The sequence below is a fragment of the Saccostrea cucullata genome, unplaced genomic scaffold (assembly GCF_032062105.1).
Source record: "Saccostrea cucullata isolate Sc308-1 unplaced genomic scaffold, CSIRO_AGI_Scuc_v1 ctg365, whole genome shotgun sequence".
Lineage (NCBI taxonomy): Eukaryota > Metazoa > Mollusca > Bivalvia > Ostreida > Ostreidae > Saccostrea > Saccostrea cuccullata.
In genome coordinates this window covers 370857-395791 of record NW_026936150.1, presented here as the reverse complement: position 1 = coordinate 395791, position 24935 = coordinate 370857, and the positions used below count along the sequence as shown (strand labels likewise).

Below are 24935 nucleotides of genomic sequence, written 5' to 3'. Positions count from 1 at the left end.
TAAGTATTCTTTACCTTTTCAAGATTAATATCGCACAATGTGATAAAAAAGTCTTCTTATTAAAATTCAAGGCAAATACTACTAATCTTTGGTTAAGAAATACAAGGAGTTATTGATAAATTAATTCTAAAGGAATTTGAAGATATTTTTAATACATGCGGAAGCTTTCAGAAAATCTGGTCATTCAATAGAAAAATGAACTGATCATATATACTATTACTCAGTGCTCAGTGAAGATTGACCTTGAAATGAATGTTATAAATATCCTAGGCTCTATCAAATTGCAGCACAATTTGATAAAGAAACATGTCCAGAAGCATCTGGTTTCGGTTTCCTATCACTTGGAACAAATTCAGAGAACTCGAACGACTTAAATGAAAATGACATCTAAATGATTAATATGTGGAATTCCATAACATTTAAGCGATGCTCTTTTTTCATTGGTTCGTTTGCAAGACAGAATGCGTCTGAAATTTTTTTTAAATCAAAAAGATTTCAACACAAGAGCTGCTTGAGACGTTCATGACAGAATATGTTGTGCCTGTTGTATTTGTTGGGGATAAATTGTCTGGTTTTTGTGGACACAGTGAGAGTGTCCGATTTCTATCCTTTTGGTGAGGACGTGGGTGACACGACAATGCCTGAAAATGATGACGGGAGCTCGCCTAACATTTCAATTTCTGCTAAATTCCCATTTTTCAACCACCAACACGACCAATTAATCGTAAGTTCGTAAAGTACAAAGTCTTTGCATAAGTACGGAGACTTTTTAAGATAGAGAATATTGATTGTAAAAAGACTTATGTGTTTTCTGTTAGGTGAGTACCAATGGTGCTATTTCATTTCTGACCCCGGTGTCTCAATATACTCCGGATCCTTTTCCGCTGGACGGGGACCGTAGACTTATCACTCCCTTCTGGGGAGACGTGGATACTACTAAAGGGGGGCATGTCCGGTACAGGGAAACTACAGACCCCAATATTCTAGACAAAGCTTCTCATGAAATCAAGTCATACTTTCCTGACTTTGGTCGTTTTCATGCTGCTTGGGTTTTTATAGCCACGTGGGATAATGTCGCCTTTTATGGGTGTTCAAGTAGTGGATGTTTAAAGGTAATGAATTCTTCATTTTGTTTGTGCTATAAATTAAAAATTATTTTTCTTGCGTTTCATGTGATCAGTTCCGTATGGTATGTATCCATTATATATTTTAACGCATTGCATGATTTATGTCCCTGATGATATTCTTTCTTCTTCAATTTAATTCTTATAATATCATCTGTTGAAGCAAAATACCTTTCAAGCTGTACTGATTACAAATGGACAACATTCCTTTGCTATTTTTAATTATGCAAACATTGAATGGACAACCGGAACGGGAAGTGGGGGAGACAAAGACACTGGACTCGGAGGGAAGCCTGCTCAGGTCGGTTTGTCTGTCTGTCTCTCAGTCTGTTTAGCTGTCTGTCTGTCTGTGGAATTGTGAGTGCTCTATACAAAATAACATGGTAGCCTTTTATAAAGCACTGTTCATTTTATATTTTGTCTTAAGACTTTTTGCAATTGATATTCGCTATTTTTACCATTTTTACTATTTTCTTCTGAAGGTTGAATAGTTAGATAGTCTTATCCTTGTATTTATGAAGATTAATGTTACACTTTTCAATGTCTTTACACGATAATCTTAAGTTTGTAATTAAAAAAAATGTTAAACAAATTTGTTGTTTGTACAATGTTACATTAGGACACATTCTGGGAATGAGATATTGATAAAAACAGAGGTTATCAGTGAAATCATTACGAGTTTCCGTTTAGCGCATGTGTGTTTTCTTGAATTAAATAGGTTATCATTAAAATGCTATATTTTTCTCTTTTATCTTAACTTCCATTGATCATATATATTAAATTTGACAGCTGATAAGTCAGTAAAAATATATATATTAAATTATGCAACATGTTTGTTTTTGTTATTAATGTATTCTTGACAAAAAGTAGTTTATAATGATTAATAGGCAGGATTCAATGCCGGTGATGGGAAGTTGTTTTACGCAGTTAATGGGTCACAAACACCAGACATAATTACGGTAAACGAGAAAACCAATGTCAATGTACCAGGAAAGTTCGTTTTCAGGATAGATTCGTCGAAGGTGATAACAGGGGGATGTAACACCAAAGGTAAAGCATTAAAACATTATACACGAAATATGTGGAGATAATGAACAGTATTCAAGCTCAAAAGTTCATTAAACATCACAAAATAGGAGAGGAGCAAACACGGACGTAGTAAGCATCCCCTGCCGATCGGTCACATAAGTTTTTAAATACTTTTATTCAGAGAATGATTACAGTTCATCATCTTTACTTATTTTAATTGAGAAACTCTCACCATTGATCTGTATTTTTGCATTTGCAAATCGATTATCAATTCTAAATACATATCAATTTTCAATTTTAAATTTTTGCTTGAAACATGCAGAGATAACAAACAGTATTCAAGATCAAAAGTCCATAAAACATGACAAAATAGGGGCAGAGAAAACAAGGACCTCATGAAATACCGGTATTTGGAGATAACGAACAATATTCGAGCTCAAAAATCCATTTAACATTACAGAATTAAAGAGCAGAAAAAACCTCCAAAACATCAGAGGTGGGATCAGGTGCTATGGAGGAGTGAGCATCCCCTTCCGACCGGTCACACCCGTCGTGTGCTCCTTGTCATGATCGGGAAAATATGATGGCCGATATGAGCCGCCAAATTACAAGTAAGAGTAGTTTTATCACTGGCGGATTTAGAGGGGGCCAAGGGGGCCCGGGCCCCCCTTTTGTGTCCAAAATTTTTTTTCAATATTTGATAAATCAATGGTTTTTTTTTTGGTATGGCTGTAGGCCCCTACCCTGACCTCAAACAGGTCGCCCCCCCCCTCCTTTTCAAAATTTCTGGATCCGCCACTGTCTATTATGTACGCAGAATTATTTGACTTTAATAGAATTACCTGTATCAATTTGTACATGTATAGCTTTGTCAATGGCAAGACACATGTAGTTGTAATAGTAATTTGTACATGTACAAATCTTGAGACAAAATACACTTGAGACTACTTAACATTCCTTAGATTTATTGGGAAGATTATTTGTATACTAAGAAGGGACAAAATCAAAAACAAGTGTATCTACTTTTCTTCTATTTCCTCCAGTTCCTCTCATTTTTACTTGTTAAATTAATATTGTTTACCTTACATTAATTGATCACAAAATGAAATGAGATTGGGGTTTGTTGTTTTTGGTCTTTGATCTCAAATTTAATTTTTTTCACCATAGAATATTTGAAAGTGTCTTTATTTAGATTCCTCTTGGTTTTGTTAATTCTCTAACTTTAATAATAAAAAAAATCTTAACCTTCATTTGTAGGCCCAAAAATACTGGTGAAAGATTCCAGAAACAAAGGAGTTGCATCTTTATTGTTTGTTTTCACGCCAGATGAAAATCTGGTGCTTGGGGATCTGCGTAAAAAAATATGTTTATTTTTCATTCTATGCTTTGCCCTGTTTCCATATTACTTTTTTCTTCATTATTTTCTTTCTCATTGGAACTAGGAAAAAATATAACTAGGAAATACATAACGTTTTATATAAAGATGCAGTGATTTACGATGGAATTGGAAAAAAGACTCTCACAAAATATGCCTTCAATAATGGAAAAACCCGACAGATAAGATCACTGAAAATATTTGTAAGATCAAAGTCAGTCTTGCTGTTTTAAATATCATTAAAAGAATTGGAATACAACATTAACATGCATTTACCCACCCTCAATCAAAAAAAAAAAAGAAACAAACAAAAACACGTGTATTTATTTCAGTCTCCATCCCAAATTACAGATATCTAAGGAATATTTTCTCAATCGTTCGATCAAGGGACATATTTTCATCTGGCTGGAAAAAAAATAACATAAAGATGCAGCTCAATAGTTTATGGAATCTCTAATCAGTATTTTGGGGCTACGAATGGAGGTTAAGATTTTGTTATCATGACAGTTGAATTTGAAAAAAAAAAGAGGAATCTAAATCGAAGCAAAATATTCTATGATAAAAAAAAATAATTTTGAGATCAAAATAAAAAAAAACAATGTCGTTGCATTTTTTTGATCAATTAAAGTAAGGTACACAACATTTATTAAACAACTAAAATGAGGGAGGAGGGAACAGGAGAAAAAGAAGAAAAATCGGATAACACATGTTTTTGATTTTGTCCCTTCTAAGATTTTAGATAACCGTCCAAATAAATCTAAGAAATGTTAAGTAGTCTCAAGTGTATTTGTCTCAATATTTGTACATGTATAAATTGATATTACAATTACATGCTTTTTGACAAAGTGTACTTGTACAAAATGATACAGGAAATACTATTAAAGTCAAATAATTCTGCGTACATAATAGAGCTACTCTTGTAATTTGACGGCTCATATCGGCCATCGTAGGAAATAACGGAAAAATCCGTCGTCAATTCAGTGTATAAATAATGAACTAACAATCAGTAGGAAAAGCGTCAATCAGCATTTGACTCAATGATAAATTGTTTTTGCTCAGAAGGTCATTGTATCGACCATAGAACATTCGAAATTATGACGCCCCGTGGGAATCCGGGTTAGAATAGGTCCTCAGTACCCCCTTGCTTGTCGTAAAAGGCGACTAAATGGGGCGGTCCTTCGGATGAGACCGTATAAACCGAGGCCCCGTGTCACAGCAGGTGTGGCACGATAAAGATCCCTCCCTGCTCAAAGGCCGTAAGTGCCGAGCATAGGCCTAAATTTTCAGCCCTTCACCGGCAATGGTGACGTCTCCATATCAGTGCAATATTCTGGAGAGGGACGTAAAACAGTATACAATCAATCAATCATTCGAAATGATGACTTAAAACGAGACTGCTGATATTTTTGTTTTATCAAATTGTTTGTCAAGAATTTACCTTGTTTTAGAAATTGTAGTATATATAATGTAGTAAGTAATAATATATATCAACCCTAATTGTGTTTTTAAAAAATAGCAGCTTTCAGGACAATACCTCTTGGATTTACAATAAAAATCGTGATTTACTCGATAGCCTTTTTCAATTCTATTTAAATTTTTTTTAAGATAAATAACCCTTACGCTTTAAAATTGAGAGCAATTCTTTTAAGGGGGCCGACTATAGTTTCCATTGCGCAATATTTCGCGCATCATAGTAAAATGACGCGTATTTACTGTTTTAATGCAACTTTTTTTGCTTAATTATTAAAATTAAACAAAATTAAGAAATTATAGGTATAAAAATGTAATTACAATAAGATATAACTAGTTTTTTAACCGATTTTGCAATTAATAGGTAGGTTGACGTCGTTGCAGTGTGTTTTTGACGTTATGATAATCTGTAGCTCTTAAAGAAAGGGGTAATAAAATCTTATTAAGGAATAAGTAATAAACATACGCTCTTGAAATTTCAAACATAGAAATTTGAGAATATCTCCAATATTTTTATCATGTTTTCATGTGAATTCATTGTGTACGTCATATTTTGTAATACTCCATAAAAAATAGTAAAATTTGCTATTTTTTGCATTTTGAGATGCCCCCTCTGGTAACAAGACGGTAGAATTTTGTGTTTCTTACATATGTTGTATAATATAGTATAACTCATCAAATATTATAGTTTGAACAAAATGTCTATTGTAGTATTTGTAGAATTTGCTTTAAAGTGCTAAAAATTGGCATTCTCCTATATAATCCTATATTAAATGTACCTGTATTTTGAGACGGTCCCTAAAAAATACCTGGACAATAGATTTCCCACAAACTTTGCATGTACACTGAAGTTAATGTAAGTTATATATGGTATAAAAATGAAGAGTTTCGCTATTGTAGTTTTCACACAATAAAACTATAGTCGGCCCCCTTAAATACCATGTCAAGTATGAGCACATTTGGGCAAAAAAAAATATTTTTGGCAAGCTGTGTAATCTGAAAGCAATTTTATTGACATCTAATAAACTCCCAGTTACTTATAATTTCAGGGACGATGATCATATCACCGAGAAGCGGCCCTATGTTTGGAGGTCAGCATCTTACATTGAGTGGACCTTGCATTGATCAGTACGACGTCTTTAAGGTCAGGTTCAACGGAATAAGGAAGACTTTGACGTGCGAGAAGAAGAACCAGTATAGCTTTTATTGCATCACACCTAGGTTTGACACCACTGGAGAAATCACAGTACATGTATCATTACATAGTAAAACCAAACGGATGAATGACACGTATTTGAAAGGACACTACACTGTTTGTAAGTATTTAATTTTACTTAAGGATATTTACCTCTAGAAACCATCAATTTATTTGAATCAGCATGTTCTGGAGAGATCAAAATTTGAACAGGACTCCAATTCAGTAACGGAAGAATTCCACAGAAGTTAAATATTTTACTTATTTTCTCGTTGGCTTGCCAGCATCAATAACAGAAGATGGCACCAACTTTTTTAACAACTTATTTTATAAAAACAAAATCAAATTGCAAACGAATAATTAAGTTAGTATACTATAGGGTTATCGAATAAATATTGGTGAATAATGGCACAAGTTGGCTGTTCAAATGCACGAGCTTGCGAGTGTATTTGAACGCCATCGAGTGCCAATATTCACCAATATAAGTTCAATAACTCCTTTATTATATAGCTAAAACATTTTCCTCATATTAATAATAATTATTCGAACTAAAAAACTCAGATTAATGATTTTTTAGTATCAGTATTCAAATTAACGTTTGTCCTGTAAGTGATCAATATTGTATCATTCTGATGAACCTACCGAGCTATATGATTTGCTTCTTTGGGTTTTAATGGGTCATATACGTACTAAATTTTTATTAGATAATTTCATTTTGTGTGAAAAATAAACACATCTTACCTAGATGCCACTTCCTTTCTTTAATTTATCTCTGAGAACTTGACCAGACGACTTTTTTGGTTTACAACGGGGCGTTCGATATTCAACGCTCGTATTCGGAATATTTTGGTTAGCGTTAAATAAAATGTCAAGATATTGAACGCTAAAATTCTCTAGATTTCGGTAGTATTTTATTAGAGACTTTTTATTACCTATATAATAATTCTATTAATTAAATCTTGGTTCCATTTTGCAATTAACGCATCTTTCCAAAACCATTTAGCCGAAATATGGCTGAAATACCGGGATATTGCCGACTCGGCGTTAAACACCAATCAATCAATCAAAACCTTTTAATTCATTTCAACACGAACCATGAAGCTCAAAAATCAAATTTCTGTGGATTTCTTTTTACAACATCATGGGAAAAAATGAAGTATTTGCTCATCTGTTATATATCTTATCTTAATGCCTGGGCAAAGAACTTAAAATAAAAAACTCCTCTTCAAAAAACAGGAAGGGTTAAGAAAAAAACGTGTCTGAAAGATTTTAAAGTGTAGAAAATGCTCTTTTATCAGTTTTTGTCAAGACACTTTTGAGTGATTAGAGAAATGGTAGAGTTTACTTTGATTACGAGTTGATGGACATCAACTCAGTTATGCTCTTACAAATGTTGACCTAATTTTGACCAAAAAACACACCTCGTTTATTCAGTTCCTTCTACGATGAATTGTATCACATCTTGAGAAACTCCACATAAATAAAAGCGAACATATATATTGAAGACATGTCAATGTTTCTTTTTTGAAAGGAAATTTATTTTTTAAGTACCATAACATTTTCATTGACATGCCTTATTGTGTCGGTCTGACAAAAAAATAGTGCATTTTAAACCGCCGAAGAATGATAAAGTATTTCGTCATTTCATATATTCCTATATGTGCATATATGCCTTGTCGATTTTTTAAATTTTCAAACTAATTGCATAAAACATTGGTTAATTTTTCTGTGCCAAGTTCGTTGGGATTTATGCAAATGGCACATTAGGCCTAACATAGAGATGAACTACTTTTTCATATTCATACGCACCATGCTACTTTGCTTAGTAAACAAAAACACGCAAAATCGGCAGCACAACAGTGACTTCAAAAGAAATTGACAGGACTGTGGAGGCTTACTATAGTGGAAATTTTTAGAAGGTACGTAAACATGGTAAATGTAAATACATGTAAATTTAAGTACAGTTGCACGTGTTGCTCTGAAATATAAACTTAGCCAGTAGTTTATCGATAGGACTTCGTATGGTACTGACCGAGTAAACATTAGCGCCACCTTGTTTTTGCGGCTTTAGGGGCCTGATTCTATATAAATTTTTCTCTGTGTTTTGTCCGCAAAAGTAGCTTCCATTGTGGTAATGAGGCAACTGCCTCACTAGAAATATTATTTCAAGTCTTTGAAAACACACAAAACAGCAGTCGTGCGACAGGACATGCCATTGAACATGTTGAAATTTCTACTAGATTTCCACTTTCTTGAGAGAATCGGCCATGTTTTAGTGAAAATCGAATGAATATTTTTCTGCATGCAATGATACGAAACGAAATTATCCAAGATAATATTTCTACTTGTTGTATCATACGAAAAATACGATGAGAACGAAGCATCTGTTGGAACGACGCCATTTTTATTTTAGCCAGGAGCGGATCAAAATCCACCACACGCACCTGTTCATAATCAATCTGGAATAAGTTATTTTAATTGATTTATGTTTACTCATATCGCTTCAGAAAAATATAGACCACTTTTTTCATGTAACATAACAGGGTGAAAGTGTCTAATTTATTAATTTTCATTATAAAAGAAAAAAAATCATAAATGGGAATATGTGAAAAAAAATACACATGTTCTGGATGACATGCGAGTACACAGGCATCCTGTGTCATTAAACTGTGGAATTAACAATTTAAGATGTAAAAAAAAAAAATAAAGATCAGATCGAGATTTTGATGGTCTTAAAGATGATTATGTTGATGATGTCAAGGGCTCAAAAAAGAAAAATACAAAATTTTCTGGAAAATATCAGGTTCAAAGAAAAATTGTCAAAGCCAGTCTCAGCTATTACTTGCATTGCAGCAGATATGCATCAAGCATGAAACAATTTCTCAGAAGATAGTAGAGGTAGACAGTGTACGTGTTGCTAATGCACTTGTAAGCATTTTGTATAAAGAAGTGGTTTGAATTCCTACAGACGATTGGAATTCAAGTGATCTAAATTTATTGCTCTGGAAAGATGATGATTTACATTTAAGATGTCATAATGAATAAAATACTCTTCAAATCTTCCATTTTACTTGTTATTTTGTATGTTGTTTTAATTTAGAATTTAAAATTTGTTATTTTTCTAGAAGTATAAACCATAAGGGCCAGAGCATAATGGTTCCTGGAAGGATTTGTTTACGAAACCTTTTTCACTGCTTCTGGAGGTTTGTTGGTTAATTTCTCATTCCGGAGAAATTTAACTCCATCACTACCATGTTGGGGGTTCCCTAATGCCAGATAACATCTCCAGGAATTTAAAATGTAATAATAAATAAAATACCCTTCAGATCTTCAATTGTACTTGTTATTTATATGTCGTTTTAATGATAATGTAAAATATTTTATTTTTCTAGAGGTATACACCACAAATGGCAGGGCATAAAGGATGGCTGGGAGATTTGATAAACTTACTGTTGTAGGAGAACAATTTCAAGCATTGATATATATTAGAAAATTGTGCTGTCAGTCTTTTGAATGACTTGGAGGACAAGCTTCCCCTTGAAAACTGGAACAAATGTGAAATGAAGAATGTGTATCTTCATATTGAGAACTTTTCCTTGTAAAATCACCTCTGGGAAAAAGTTTATTTCGTATCAATTTATTGTGTTCATTGTCTTGTCTAATTTTATATTTGTAATTGTTTTAAAATTGCATGGCGAAACACATTTTTGCTCACCTGAGTCAAAAGCTTTAATGAGTTTTTTGATCCGATTTCTTTGTTGTCTGTTGTGTTGTAAACTTGTTACAGCTTAATTTTTGTTCAAATGATGCCCCTCCCCCCCCCCGGGGGGGAGCTTGAGACCATTTATAAAGTTAAACTTCTTAAAATGGAACTGACATATTCTTTTTTTCAAGCCAAGATACTCAGGTGATGTACAGAGTGTGTACTTTGTAGTGACATCAATTAGAAGCAATACCATTTTTAAACCGCAGTTTGATAGCAGAAATTTTATTTTCAAGAAAATGTTGGTGGCATATGTTTATTTATATCATATTAACTTCATGTTTGTGAATTTCAACACCGATTTCAGCTACAATTTACATTGGAAAAAAATGCAGTTGTCCAACTTGTGTCTATTGTGTGTCATGAAAGAAAAATCTTACAGCTTATTGTGATATGCAACAAATATTTTACCGTGACCATGTGTTTTTGCAACAGTTGTAAAGTGTATATGCTCAAGAGTATAATTATTAGTTTTCTCCTGTGTCCCAAATATAACAATAGTTATTGTCAAATTGATAATGAAAAGTATTTAAGCTCACCTGAGCCGAAGGCTCAAGTGAGCTTTTCTGATCACATTTTGTCCGTCGTCCGTCTGTCTGTAAACTTTTCACATTTTCGACTTCTTCTCAAGAACCAATGGGCCAATTTTCACCAAACTTGGCACAAAGCATCCTTGGGTGATGGGAAGTTTAAATTGTTAACATGAAGGGTCAAGTCCCCTTGCAAGGGGAGATAATCAAGAAAAAACAAAAATAGGGCGGGGTCACTAAAAATCTTCTTATCAAGAACCACTGGGCAAGGAAAGCTGAAACTTATGTGAAAGCATCCTTGGGTAGTGTAGATATTAAATTGTTAAAACCATGACCCCGGGGGGTAGGGCGGGCCACAATAGGGAATCCAAGTTTTACATAGAAATATATAGAACGAAGCTTTTAAAATCTTCTTCTCAAGAACCTCTGGGCCAGGAAAGCTGAAACTTCTGTGGAAGCATCTTTGGGTAGTTTAGATATTTAATTGTTAAAATCATGACCCCCGTGGGTAGGGCGGGGCCACAATAGAGAATCCAAGTTTTACATAGAAATATATAGAACAAAGCTTTAAAAATCTTCTTCTCAAGAATCACAGGGCCAGGAAACACCCCTACTAATGTTATTGTGATTTAAATTCAAGACACGTGATTTAGGTTGATCTATTCAAAGGTTATAGGGTAGAACCGGTTTTATAAATAAAATTGGCAGTAAACATGATATTGCTATAGCCTGTTTCTTTTGAAAACATGTCCTGTAATAAATGTTTCCAGACCTTTCTGAAAGACTTTCATGATTTTCATCACAAAAAGGGTGGCTTAAGGAGGGGGTGTTAAAATAACAATATATCTTATACTTTTCGGCGAAAATTAGAGCTCACTAGTGACCGATTCGCTGGTAAAAAATGTGTATTATCATCTACACTGACGAACCTTTGTTTGCCTTATATGGCTATTGTTATAAATGCGCACAGAGGATCTTACCACGAGCAACTGAACAATCGTTGAATGAATACAATGAAGCGCATTGAAGTGGTAAAATTTTCCGTTCGAATGGAACGTTTTGAGCTATTTTTAGAGTGTTTATTGTCATCTTATGACACGCCCATTTCTTTAGAAATGGATAAAACAGTCAAGTTGTTTCTTCAAATACCTGTAGAACAGGTTTTCCATAAATATAATAGCCAATCAAATTAAGGATCTAAATAAACACCAAGTAAACACGTGTCCGACCGAAACATGTGTTGTGGTAACTTCAATAGACATGATAAGTTAAAAAAATATGTACATATTCGTTGCAATTTGTGTTTTACAGAAGCGGGGAGTCTCTAACTCCCTCTTCTAATTTTTTTTTAAAGCTCCAATTCAGTGTAAATCATGATGCTTGTCGCGAAGAATGGGGTGTCCTAAAACTACGACGAATATTCCTTTTTCGTTTCTAAAGAAATGGGCGTGTCATTATGTTATTATTGGCGTTCAAAACATGACTCAGAACTTTTCACCCAAACGGAAAATTTTACCACTTCAATGCGCTTCATTGTAGCAACGTTTACACCAAATACATGTTTACATTTTATTTCGAACACGTAGTTCAGGTCAATTTAGGATCATGTCAATGGACTGCAAAATAACAAAAATATTCTTACGAACAAAATACAAAGATAAAAAAAAAACTATGAAAGATGTTAGGGGCGTTTTTAATTTGTTGTTAACTGAAAAGAAATGTTCAAGAAAACGTAGTTTGTGTCCAGTTCAGAATACCAGCGCTTCAATGGTAAGGAAAACGAGCAGCATCTTCTATGCATTTAAATGGACAAAACTTTGTTTACGTTCGTGATCACGTGTTCGGTCAGGGAATTCACCTGGCAATTGTATTCACCGATAGTACAACAAAGGAATTAATACAGACGCAAATCGCTTTTGCAGTACGACTTTCAGAAACCTAGACTTCCACCGCTTATTAAACAAATGAATTGTTTGTCATTATGAGCATGAAACTAATATTTTTAAAAATGCTTTTCATTTACCTTAAGATTTTCCTTTTTTTTCAAGCGTAAAATTCCTGTAGTATTCATAGTAACCCATAATGCAATACCCATTCAGCTGATTGGTCAGTTAAAATCATGCTGGTGCCTCATTTGCTAATCTGACGCCAAAAAATATAGTCCCGGTTCCCATGCAAAAATATTTGTCCAAAAAGAAATTTTAATTCATGACTGCCGAAGATTGTACTATGGAGAAAACTTATTTAAGTTTGAATGAATGAAAGAGAGATCGATTGATTGAAATACATTTCTACAGACATTATCATATTCTAGGGTGGTGAAAACTGAAACGCAACATAACTTTTTTGTTTACCATGCCTCCACGTGCTAGTCACTTCCTAGCCACATTTCCGTGAATAATTTACCCTATCTCGCTGAAGTCTCGCTAACTCTCGCCAGATCCACTGCCAGAGCTACTCTGAACTCATCGGGTTTTATAATTTACAGAACACCGAAAAATAAAAGGTTCCGAACACATTAGTAGGGGTGGGAAAGCTGAAACTTATGTGGAAGCATCCTTGGGTAGTGTAGATATTGAATTGTTTAAAATCATGACCCCCGGGGGTAGGGCGGGGCCACAATAGGGAATCCAATTTTTACATAGAAATATATAGAACAAAATTAAAAATCTTCTTCTCAAGCTAGAACCACTGAGTCTGGAAAGCTGAATCTTATGTGGAAGCATCCTTGGGTAGTGTAGATATTGAATTGTTTAAAATCATGACCCCCGGGGGTAGGGCGGGGCCACAATAGGGAATCCAATTTTTACATAGAAATATATAGAACAAAATTAAAAATCTTCTTCTCAACCTAGAACCACTGAGTCTGGAAAGCTGAAACTTATGTGGAAGCATCCTTGGGTTGTGTAGATTCTAAATTTTAAAAATCATAAAAGGGAAGGGGTTAGTGGGCATCATAGGTAAAGAAAGAGAGGGAATCTGGTAAAGAACTGCATCACCGAAGTTACTCAGGTGAGCGATGTGGCCCATGGGCCTCTTGTTTTAACGAGATATTACTTTTGCTGTATCCACATTAAGGACATTCAGATACTGTTGTACCATGATACACTGTAGGTATGAAAGAGCGTTTCATTTCATTTGTTAAAATAGGGCACTAATACACAATAAATGTATAATTATAATGTAAAAAGAAATGCTTTCCTTATTATTTCACATGACATTATTTGTTTATGGGATTTAATAATACAGTGCATCATCTCATGAACTTGACATCAGAAATCAAATGGAAGTCTAAATTTCTGCAATTTTTAAATGGCAATTTCATTTCCTTATCAGTAAAGCAGTGTTCAATTTATAAGCTTGAACAACCATCAACTCGTTTCAGTACTTTCAGCACTTTGATTTTTTATTTTAAAAATGTTTGTTTCCAAATTAACTTAATTTACGTTAATCACGTTGGATCAAAGTATCTGTGTTCGACTATGATTTTTCTTGCGATTATCATGTTTTTTTACAATGTCTAAATCATTGCAGTGAATCCAGTCTTTTGCAAAGCTAATGTAATTCGAAATGACCCGGACAATTGGAGAAATGGTTCACAGTCAATATCGTGGAAAAATGATATACCGGAACTAGAAAATAGTAGCACGGTCGATCTTGAAGTACACGCACTGAAGGTAATTTATACCCACATTAAATTTTGAATTTTTCTTGTTTTTAAATATGTTTTTATAAACATTTTACTGCTAGATAATTGTAATTTTTTAAAAGTCATATTTCTTATATTAATTGAAATACATCACATCAAATGTAAATTAAAAATACCATGGTGATAAATCAACTTAAAATCAGTTTTATTCTTATTTCAGGAAAAAAATGGAAAATTGGACTTCGAATCCTTAAATACAATAACAAATATTTCAAATTCAATTGGTACGACAAACTTTAATTTCAACATAACTCAGCAAGTCGCCTTACTTCAGATTAAGTCACGTGTAAAAAGAAGGGGAATGTAAGTTTATATTATTTTGGACTCCATATTTGACATATATCATTGCAATTGATAAACGCACACTCATTAATGTGTGCACTTGCAAAAAAGGAATTAAATTTTTGTAGGCCATCCCCTGGAATATGGTCTGATGTTTTCCTAATATCCCAATCAGGAGAAGAAGCCCGACAGATCTGTAAAAAATGGATCAATTCGGAAAGTTCCTTTCCAGCAGTGGACCCCGGTGAACCCTGTCCATGTACGATACAGCAGGCTCGTGTAGACAACGTAAAATATCAACCTGATCCTGATTGCAACATGTTCCAAAAGGAAAGAAATACAAAAGTTAACTGTCGCTATAGACGTGATGCGCAACATTGTGTAAGACTTCCAAGACCAAGGTATTTACCTAACAAAATATTCTATTGATTTTGATAATCATTTGTTCGTCCACATGACATTTCTAGTACCAGTTATTTTTCTTTACTCATTTATCATTACGTAGCAAACGGGACTTTTGGTAATATAATGAATAAGTGACACAATCTGAGCATTTCAAAAGTTACATTTCCCTTAAGGCGATCTAGCTTGTAAAATATACTATAAAGCATTGGATTGTTTTAAAAAGATAAAAGGGAATATATATTTAGGGAATATATATTTCAATCAACGTTTTTAGTCATTTTCTGAAAACTCGAGACTAAGGATTATTCTGTCTACCTGCTCATTACGTAACGTTTTACGGCGGTTCTGAACGTTTGACTTGGAATACTTACTCCTCCTAAGCATCTGAACGACCTCAGAAAATTTCGGGGTTAAAATTTTCATGCCATATTCACTTTAGTGTTGTTTGTAGGTGTTTTAGTTTGAATTCATTAATGTTCATTATCTACACTTTTTATACCCGCACTTTCTAAAGAAAGTTCGGGTATATTGTTGTTACTCATGTCCGTCCGTCCGTCTGTCACACTTTTCTTCCCTGAACTCCTCCTACATTTTACACAGTAGCTTAATCATCTTTTGGGAGATGGTTGGTGGGGTCATGTAGATGTGCAGTAAGCTTTTGGAATTTTGATTTTGCCCCGTGGGGTCAAATGGGGGTCGAAAAATGACGTTTTTTAAGCAAAAAGCTCCGTCTTCCCTGAACTCCTTTTACATTTTATTCAGCAGCCTAATCATCTTTTGGAAGATGGTTGGTGGGATAATGTAGATGTGCAGTAAGGTTTCGGAATTTTGATTTTCCCCCGGAGGGTCAAATGGGGGTCGAAAAATGATGTTTTTTTATGCAAAAAGCCCCGTTTTCCCTGAACTCCTCTTACATTTTACTCAGGAGCCTAATCATCTTTTGGGAGATGGTTGGTGGTGTCATGAAGATGTGCAGTAAGGTTTTCGGAATTTTGATTTTGCCCTGGGGCGTCAAATGGGTGTCGAAAAATGACTTTTTTAATGCAAAAAGACCCTTCTTCCCTGAACTCCTCTTACATTTTACTCAGCAGCCTAATCATCTTTTGGGAGATGGTTGGTGGGGTCATGCAGATGTGTAGTAAAATTTCTGAATTTTGATTTTGCCGCAGGGAGTCAAATGGGGGTCGAAAAATGACGTTTTTTATGCTAAAAGCCCCATCTTTCATGAACTCCTCTTACATTTTATTCAGCAGCCTAATCATCTTTTGGGAGATGGTTGGTAGGGTCATGTAGATGTGCAGTTAGGTTTCGGAATTTTGATTTTGCTCGGGGGGTCAAATGAGGGTCGAAAAATGACGTTTTTTATGGAAAAAGCCCAGTCTTCCCTAAACTCCTTTTTTGTTTTAAACAGTGGTCTTATCCTCTTTTGGGAGAGTTCACTCTTTTGAAATTTTGTTAAAACATCAAGGTCAAGGGGTAAAAAATCATAACATGTTGGGAGCATCTTGTTATTGGTAATGTTCACTTGAAATGTGAAAGTCGAATCTCTTCTCAATGAAAAGGAAATACAACATTAATGAAAACTAAGTTAAACTTCAAGGTCAAGGTCACAGAGTCAAAAAGTCATGATACATTTGGAAAGGTCTTATCACAGGTAATATGAATGCCCTTTCATTTATCTTTCAAAATGATCAATTCAAAGCAATTAATTTGTTAATGAAATTAGGTCAAACTTCAAGGTCATGGGTAATGAAAATCATAGTGTATTTAGAATGGTATTGTCCCATTTAATACTAATACACATGTTTAATATAAAAGTCTTGTCTCTTCTCATTCAAAATATATGACCATGATGACCAAGGTTAAATTTATTGTGACAGATGGGCAGATTGACAAACAAATGAGATTTAATGTACCCTACCTTTGGCAAAAATGGGGGACAATAAATGTCTTTGCTGTTCTTGAGAAGAAGATTTATGTTGGAAAAAGTCCCCTGCATATTTAAATGTAAATTGGTTGAAATTGGCCCAGTGGTTCTTAAGAAGTTAATGTGAAAAGTTTGCAGACAAACAGATGGACAACAGAAATCGGTACATTTCAGAAAACAGTATGCTTATAAATAGTTAATCAAGGTGCTTTGGGTAGCAAAATAAAGCTAAACTGGTATATATAATTCATCCGCAGAGCTTAGTATATTTTAATATTCACAACCTTTTCAACTCTTATCATAATTATTTTTTAAAATTTATATCACCATGTCTCATTCAAGGGAGAACTAGAGATATGACCAGATGTATATCTGTTGAATATAAAATATGTACATGTATACTGTGTTTTTTTAGTAATTTGTTTGATTGTTGTGACAGCAACTGTTATGGCAGCTTTTGGCAAAGGTTGAAGTTTTTCAAATGTAAGTCAAACTCCAAGGTCAAGGTCAAAGGGTCAAAATTGTTGGTATCAAAGGGAAAGTCCTGTCACAAGGAATACACATGTGAAAAAAGAAAGAAATCCCTAGAACTTCCTCACCTGTTCAAAAGTTATTGCCAAGGTTAAAGTTAAATTGGGTTCAACTCTAAGGTCTAGGTCAAAAATAATTATACCTGTTGAAAGTTCACAATGATTACACATGTTAGAGTATGAAAGTCCTAGTACCACCTGTTCAAAACTTAGGCCAAGTTTAAGGTATTTTTCTTGTAAAAGTGGGTCAAACTCCAAGGTCAAGAGATCAAGAGGTCAAAATTGGTGGTACCCATTAAAAGGTTTTGCCAAAAGAAATTTACCTATGAAATATTGAAGCCATGTGTATAGCCCAATCCACTTAAAAAATATGGGCAAGGTTAAAGTTTCCGTGAACAGACAAACATACATAAACATAGGAAACAAAATATGTATATATACTAGTAGTCAAATGAAAAAATTTTCTACTATTATGGAGTCATAAGATCAATTGTCATTTCAGGTACAGGGAGTCAGTGGCTAGGGAGATCAGACACCCCTCCCCCCATGGAATTAGCAGTTATTTAAATAAGACTATGTACTGTAGAGAATAAAAATGACTTTGGACATCCTCCCCCTTAGAAAACAGGGACTCCACCATCATTGTTTTTATTATTATTTTTTATTTGCTTCTCAGGAAATCTTGGGCTGATTTTTTTGACTGAGGTGTGATACCCCCCCCCCCCTTTCTGAAAAAAAATTCTGGATCTGCGTCTGTATATACTGAATGTCCGCAACGGGAGATAACTTGACAATGTGATATTTGTCGACTGTGGCATGCGATGATCTTTGACCCTTTTTGAACTTCAACCTAACCATTTGCATTTATTTATTTTATGCAATCTATACTAAATCTTGTACTTACCGAATGTCATAGGTCGTGACAACGAATTCATGAAATATAATCCATGTAAACCAATTAAAACACAAATGATTTTAACTGACCACACTGCATCGTCAGCATACATGTGCTAAATAATCTCATTCGACAAACCTTTGCTGATTCCGTTGTCAGTATGAATCGGCCGAGGTGTGCCGAGAGGTGATATCTATAAATATGATAATGGGTGACGCAAACCCAATGTGAATGTAGAAAATAAGATGTTCACACGTAAAACTGTCTAGTACAAGAACAAATTTCAAACTATCATAATAAACTATGTTTTAACATAACTTTGTCATCTAGGTGTATTTTTAAAAAATGTGAGAGTGAGAGAGTGTGTGTGTGGGGGGGGGGAGAGGAGAGAAAGAAAGATATGCATTGACAAATTAATCGGGTTGTATTTTCAATGGGTTTTTTTCCCGAGCAAGTACTAAAATCAGTTTGCACATTTTGATAAATTCATCAAAAACGCTTTGTACTAAAATAATATTTTATGTCGTTGAGAAAGTAAATTTAAAAAGTTCCAAATTATTGGCAAAATATTTATCTGAATCTATTTAAGTAATTTACTTCAATCATTAATTAAATTCTGTTATTTCAGACTGGTAATGAATTAAGTATTCAAAATACATATGTGAGGCTCATAGATCATATTATCTACGGGTATTACTGTCTCATGACAGCATCTAGTTTCATTTTAGATTGCATCTGAATGTATTGTTCATGATTTATTTAATTGTTTAATTATTCAAAATAATTATTTTACAACGTTTATCAATTATATCACTTGTATCAAAATTTAATTCAGATACGAGTTTAGTTATTTCAATTTTCATTTTTGGAAAGCAAAGGAGGCAGTGACAACGTTTGTTGTTATAATGCAAATGGGAATCTAATAGACTCCAGGGTAGAAGAAGGAGGTACACAGCAACGATATCACTATGTTGAGGGTGTTCCTTACGTCAGCAACTTTTACTATGACGTCATGCCGTTTATGCAGTGTTGCCGTTTTTCACAGACGTCCGCGAACGATACTACTGATAAAGAAGATACGTACAGCCTCTGCCAAAATTATCTGAAATTAAGGAATTATAGCTCGTGTCAAAATTACGAGCCTCCAAGGCTAGGTAATTAAATTGAATAAGTCACATATTAAACTTTGTGTAATAAGAGATAGTATATACTTTGTCTCCGTATATCCCCTACTATAATAGCACTTGCTTTTGTGAATACAGCAAAACAATCAACTAAGTTTACAAAGAATATTCTAAGAGAATTGATTGATAGAAGAAATTTACTTTCCTCACAAAAAGCACACAATCGCCATTTAAATATATATATATATATATATATATATATATATATATATATATATATATATATATATATATATATATATATATATATATATATATATATATATACCATTATTCTCATTAATTGGTTTTAAGCTAGAACGAGCGGTGACCCTCATATGACTACCCTTGACGGGCTCAGTTATACATTTAACGGAGCCGGAGAGTTCGTGTACATATACACAGAGGATGACCTATTTAAGAGCCAAGTCCGCTTTGAGCAATTCAAAAAATACGACGGTAAGATAAAAAGAGATTACCTCTTTTGAGGCATTAGCTTTTAAAAGTACTATGGATTATAAAAAATATCTTCATCTTTGAAGTACTTTTATTTATAAAAAGGATCGTTTGTTCCTGCAACTGTAGCGACGGCTGTGGTAATGGAGTATGGAAATAGTTCCGGTCGTGTAGAAGTTCACCTTAACTCGATCAGAACAGTTGATGTTCTCCATAATTCTGAACTTCTAGTGTTTGAAGAATCCAATTGGATGGATCTCAACGGTATTTAACCAAAAACTTTAAGTTTATTGACGCTACCTAATGTTCTACGCTACATTTTTTCTTATCATTCATTGATTTTTAGGTGTGTCCATCCTCCTGCTCCCGGCTGAAAGCAATAGTTCAGACGCTTCACTGATGGTCATGTTCAAAGATATCAAAATATCTTTTAATATCCAAGCCTCAAAGAGGATAATGAATATTCTACCGATTGTTCATGGGGATGAGATCAAAGGTTTGTATATGAATTGCAGGAGTCAAGTCATAATTACTGGTTAGGTTGGCTATAATATAGAAATCATTTCCTTCATTTTAAGACATTGTATAAATTTTGAATCATCTTTATACTATAAAATAGTTTTTTTTGCTCTTTATAGCTTTTAATTAGTCAATGTACATCAAATTTATTTTTTTTTCTTTATTTCTAATTTTTATATTGCATTTGCATACTCCTAAAATTTGTGTTGTCCATTTAAAGGAAAATTAAAAGGGCTGCTTGGAAATTATGATGAAAACCCATCAAATGATCTTTTCTCCTCGGATGATCAACTATTATCGCCGAATTCCAGCGATGTCGTGATATATAATAAGTTTGGAATGTCATGTATGTTTTTTTTTTCTTTTAGTTATCTTTTTTGCAAAACTGTTCGTTATCCCCACATATTTCGTAAGGACAATTTTAAAATGTATATTTGATTAATATTTGTAAACATTTCTAATGTAATATTAAAGGTAATATTAAAGGATATACAATAAGGGCTAAATTAGGAACTCATGTATAATCTTTGGTTGCTGGATGATTTCAAACATACAGTTCTGTGAGAAGTGGAGACCGGTCCCTTATATGAGACTATATAGACCGAGGCTCAGTATCGCAGTAGGTGCTGGCACTAATAAGACCTCTGACTGCTTAATGACCGTAAGCGCCGAGTATAGGACGAAATTTGCTCTTCACCGGCAAGTGTTGGCGTCTCCATATAAGTGCAAAATTCTCTAGAGAGACGTTAAGCTGCATACAATTAAACATACTGTTTTCCAATTTACTTTCATTAAGCCCCTAGATAAAAAGCCCTGCCCTTAATACCTGGTCCGTATACCCCGTCATGCGGGTTTTACCAGTCGGCAGGGGATGTTCACTCCTTCATGGCACCTGATCCCAACTCTGATGTTTTGGAGGCCCGTGTTTTCTCTGCTCCTGTTTTGTATTGTTTTATGAACTTTTGATTTTGAATACTGTTCGTTTTCTCCATATGTTTCATGCTTCGAGAAACAGACTGGGGTGCAAGCAGCTTAAAGGTTTTCAACCTAATCGTGAAAATGTAACGTTATAAAGGTGGAGAGGAAAGCAAGATCCCTTCCAAAGTCGCCCCAGATATTACGGGCCTTACGTTAATTTACGGATTAAAATCAATGGCCATAGTAACAGATTCCCATTATTAAGCTTACTGTTCAAACTTTTGAATTTATGGGAATATTTTTGACATAACCACGATCTTTTCCAATAAAATTTGTCTCTTGTTCATAACTTCTTATGCAAGAGAGTGTCTTCAGCTTACAAAGACCTTCACCACTCCCTCAAATAAACTAGCTGACTATATAATTTCATCATTATAGGGGCCATCAACGAGACGGAGTCCCTGTTCACGTATGAACCTGGTAAGAGTTTTGCGGACTATCATCAGCCATCATTCCGTCCTGTGTTTGAATCCTCCGTGTCGGTAACAGAGGAAGTGAGGGCGGTTTGTGGGGAAGACAAAGATTGTATCTTTGATTTCTCTGTTACGGGATCACGTGAAGTAGCGAAACAATCCCGAACATTCCAGAAACAGTTTCAGGAATCTCAACAGGCGGCTGTGATAGGTAAAAATAAGTATATATTTATCAAACATAAATTACATCGTTATCCTAATATTAGATAGTCTAAATCTTAATAACGGAATTTTATCTGCTTATGAAGACTGAGTATGTATTTTTATTGCAGTAATTACTTGCGATGACTTGCCAACGGTCGCTGGAGGCGTGTGGAAATCGACCAATGGAAATCTAGAAAACTCGTCTGCCGTCTTCATTTGCAGAGATGGATACAGTTTGTCTGGCAGTTCAACAAATATTATATGCAAGAATGGGTACTGGGAACCTTATGGAGATATTTCATGTTTACGACATGATAGCGTTGTTAAAGATCAACAAACCAACGCCTCGTCCACATCTTCACCAATCACTTGGATTCCAAATAGAACAGAAAACACATTATTAGAGAATGTTACGGAGTACACTGGAGATGGCGGAATTATTTCCTCCACTCTGGGTACGAAAGGTACAGACACTACACCTTCAACAAATGTTCCCGTCTACATTGGAGTTGGAGGGGCACTTCTTTGTATCTTCATCTTTTGTGTAGTTCTTTTCATATCTATGATGAAGAGACGGAGGTAAGTAGAGTTTAATAATACCTGATAATTATCTTCAAATAACGATTCCCCCGTGGGGATCGGGGTTAGAATAGGTCCTCAGTACCCCCTTGCTTGTCGTAAAAGGCGACTAAATGGGGCAGTCCTTCGGATGAGACCGTATAAACCGAGGCCCCGTGTCACAGCAGGTGTGGCACGATAAAGATCCCTCCCTGCTCAAAGGCCGTAAGTGCCGAGCATAGGCCTAAATTTGCAGCCCTTCACCGGCAATGGTGACGTCTCCATATCAGTGAAATATTCTGGAGAGGGACGTTAAACATTATACAATCAATCAATCAAATAACGATTAGAAAAAGAGAGATTGGATAAATATTACTTAATCCTTTAAACTATGCTATTACTTGATATTTTTGATTGATATATTTTCATATTGATCAGACAATATGTTATTTTAATTTATGATTTAATAATACAATATGAATGTGCCTTTTCAGTTTTTCTCGTTAGTATAAAAAATTGAATGTTTTAAATCATTTCAAATATTTTTAAACATTGGAAAATCAAAGTTCTGTGTTATTCAAATGAATTGATCTTTGTTATTGGTACAAATAGAAAACCTTATCAAATGTTACAAATATTAAAATTAAAAAATGCTTCCACCTGCTCTGCTGGACTAGCGATCACAATTCGCTATTGTCATTTTTTTAATCCCATGTTTTCCCTTTTATCCCGTTGTATGACTCATTTTCTTTTTTTTTTTTCATATCCCACACTTAAGTACAAATATGACGTCGCAATAGTTTATGCGTTAGTTTGATGAAGTAAAATAAATTGGAATCCTATACAAAAACAGTGTAATATTTTGGTTGTGAATTATTAAACATGGGATGAAAAGAATCTCCCGTGATTTAGTTAGATGTGACTTTTATCCAACTTGTTGCGCGTTTTACCCCTCCCCCAAGGCTCAGGGATAAAAAAAAAAACAACAACACACAACTCGTTCGATAAAAATCATATTTAACTAAAAATCTTGGGATATCCTATATTTATCACACTATTAATTAACAATGCAGGATTAATGCATTCTTATTTACAGGTTTAGGGAATTGAATATCCATTCTGGAATCGGAACATCGAAGATCACCCAAGAAGCCCAGGAAGAAGGTTTAAGTGCAGAGTTATCTCAAATGAATGTTGATAAATCAATGTCTCCTGCAAGTTAATTACTTTTTACAACTTAAATATTAGAAAATGAAATCTTCATTGACATTTTATTCTACAAGTGTAAGATTTTGAATAGAAATGATACTTTTTTTATTTACTTTTTTGTATACACTTTATAAGAATGTTCAGTTTGCTGTTATGTTTTGCTGAAAATAAACCTTGTTTTTAACCAAAATATATATTTCTAGGGAGATTGGATATGAGATGAAGAGGGCGATATTAAAATCAGTATTTGTTATTCCCATTAGCGTATCAAGTATGCAAATATCTTTTACTTTTGAAATTAAATGATTCAAATCTTGAATTGTTTTTTTTTTTCTGCTTCCTTTTTTCTTTATCTCTTTGGATTCAGAGAGTGTTTATTGGATCTATCTGTTTCCATTCTTAGTGGTCATTATTTACAAAATTAACCCTATCTTCTAACTGTAGGACTATGCTATGTCAAATATTACTTATAACTTTTCTTACTTTTGATGCAATAGACAATTCGTATTTTGGAAGATGAATGGGAGTGTTCTGTAGACATAAAAGGATGTTCTGGGTATTGCTTATGATCACGCTCAAATCTACATAACTTGAGAATCCATTCCAGATTTGTCTTTTGTGTTCCTGAGAAAAAAATAGATTCTTTTTAATTTATCCTGCAACTTTGCCTTTTGAGGCCCAACCCTTCCGTTTGTGGTCATTGCATTACGTAAGAAAAAGCTTTATAGGAGTTTCAACTTGACTTGTCCAAAAGACTTGTAAAGAATATTTTTATTCATATAAAAACGCGTGATGTGTGGCTTCAACCTATTGCAGGTTATTGTGTTTGAATAGACTTGAATCTGTACTTTGCAATAAAGCTTTCAATTAAGTTTTAAATTTTTCTAGTCCAGTTCTAATTGAACAAACTTTATCTTTATGCCACCGTGGAAAACTTTGATCACCCGGGGACATACTTACAACACTTGAAGCTACTCGACAGCAGGATTCTTTCATATTCTTATGATTAATTATTCATTCCTGATCATAAGAAAATGATATGTTTTTCATTCCAGTACAATTCAATGCTTTAAAAACTATGATCACTAATTTTGGTTTCTATCCGATACAATGAAGCTTTCACATAAATGTAGACTTGTCTAGCCCCGTAGATCCTGAGGGTGTGACAATCAGGTAAGCTATTTGGTCCATTAGAATCTGT

General features: G+C 34.1%; 2 protein-coding genes across 2 annotated transcripts in view; both read left to right on the top strand.

Moving 5' to 3' along the window:
• Positions 1-24935, top strand: part of LOC134244916 (sushi domain-containing protein 2-like) — a 55710-nt gene that overhangs the window by 14487 nt on the left and 16288 nt on the right. The gene's annotated exons all lie outside the window — the stretch shown is intronic.
• Positions 313-24613, top strand: LOC134244911 (protein mesh-like). The gene is made up of 16 exons (XM_062727150.1): positions 313-724; positions 819-1112; positions 1288-1425; positions 2012-2174; positions 6048-6314; positions 14021-14163; positions 14356-14498; positions 14606-14878; positions 19108-19388; positions 19713-19856; positions 19959-20117; positions 20200-20349; positions 20593-20718; positions 21729-21974; positions 22096-22546; positions 23622-24613. The coding sequence occupies exons 1-16, from the start codon at positions 533-535 to the stop codon at positions 23746-23748; spliced, it is 3297 nt and encodes a 1098-aa protein (XP_062583134.1). The 5' UTR covers positions 313-532; the 3' UTR covers positions 23749-24613.

Excerpts from the sequence above, each read along its gene's own strand:
- LOC134244911 (XM_062727150.1), top strand. The coding sequence starts at position 533 with ATGTTGTGCCTGTTGTATTTGTTGGGGATAAATTGTCTGGTTTTTGTG. Across the intron at positions 1,113-1,287 it reads CAAGTAGTGGATGTTTAAAG|CAAAATACCTTTCAAGCTGT; the intron begins GTAATGAATTCT and ends CATCTGTTGAAG. Across the intron at positions 2,175-6,047 it reads AGGGGGATGTAACACCAAAG|GGACGATGATCATATCACCG; the intron begins GTAAAGCATTAA and ends TTATAATTTCAG.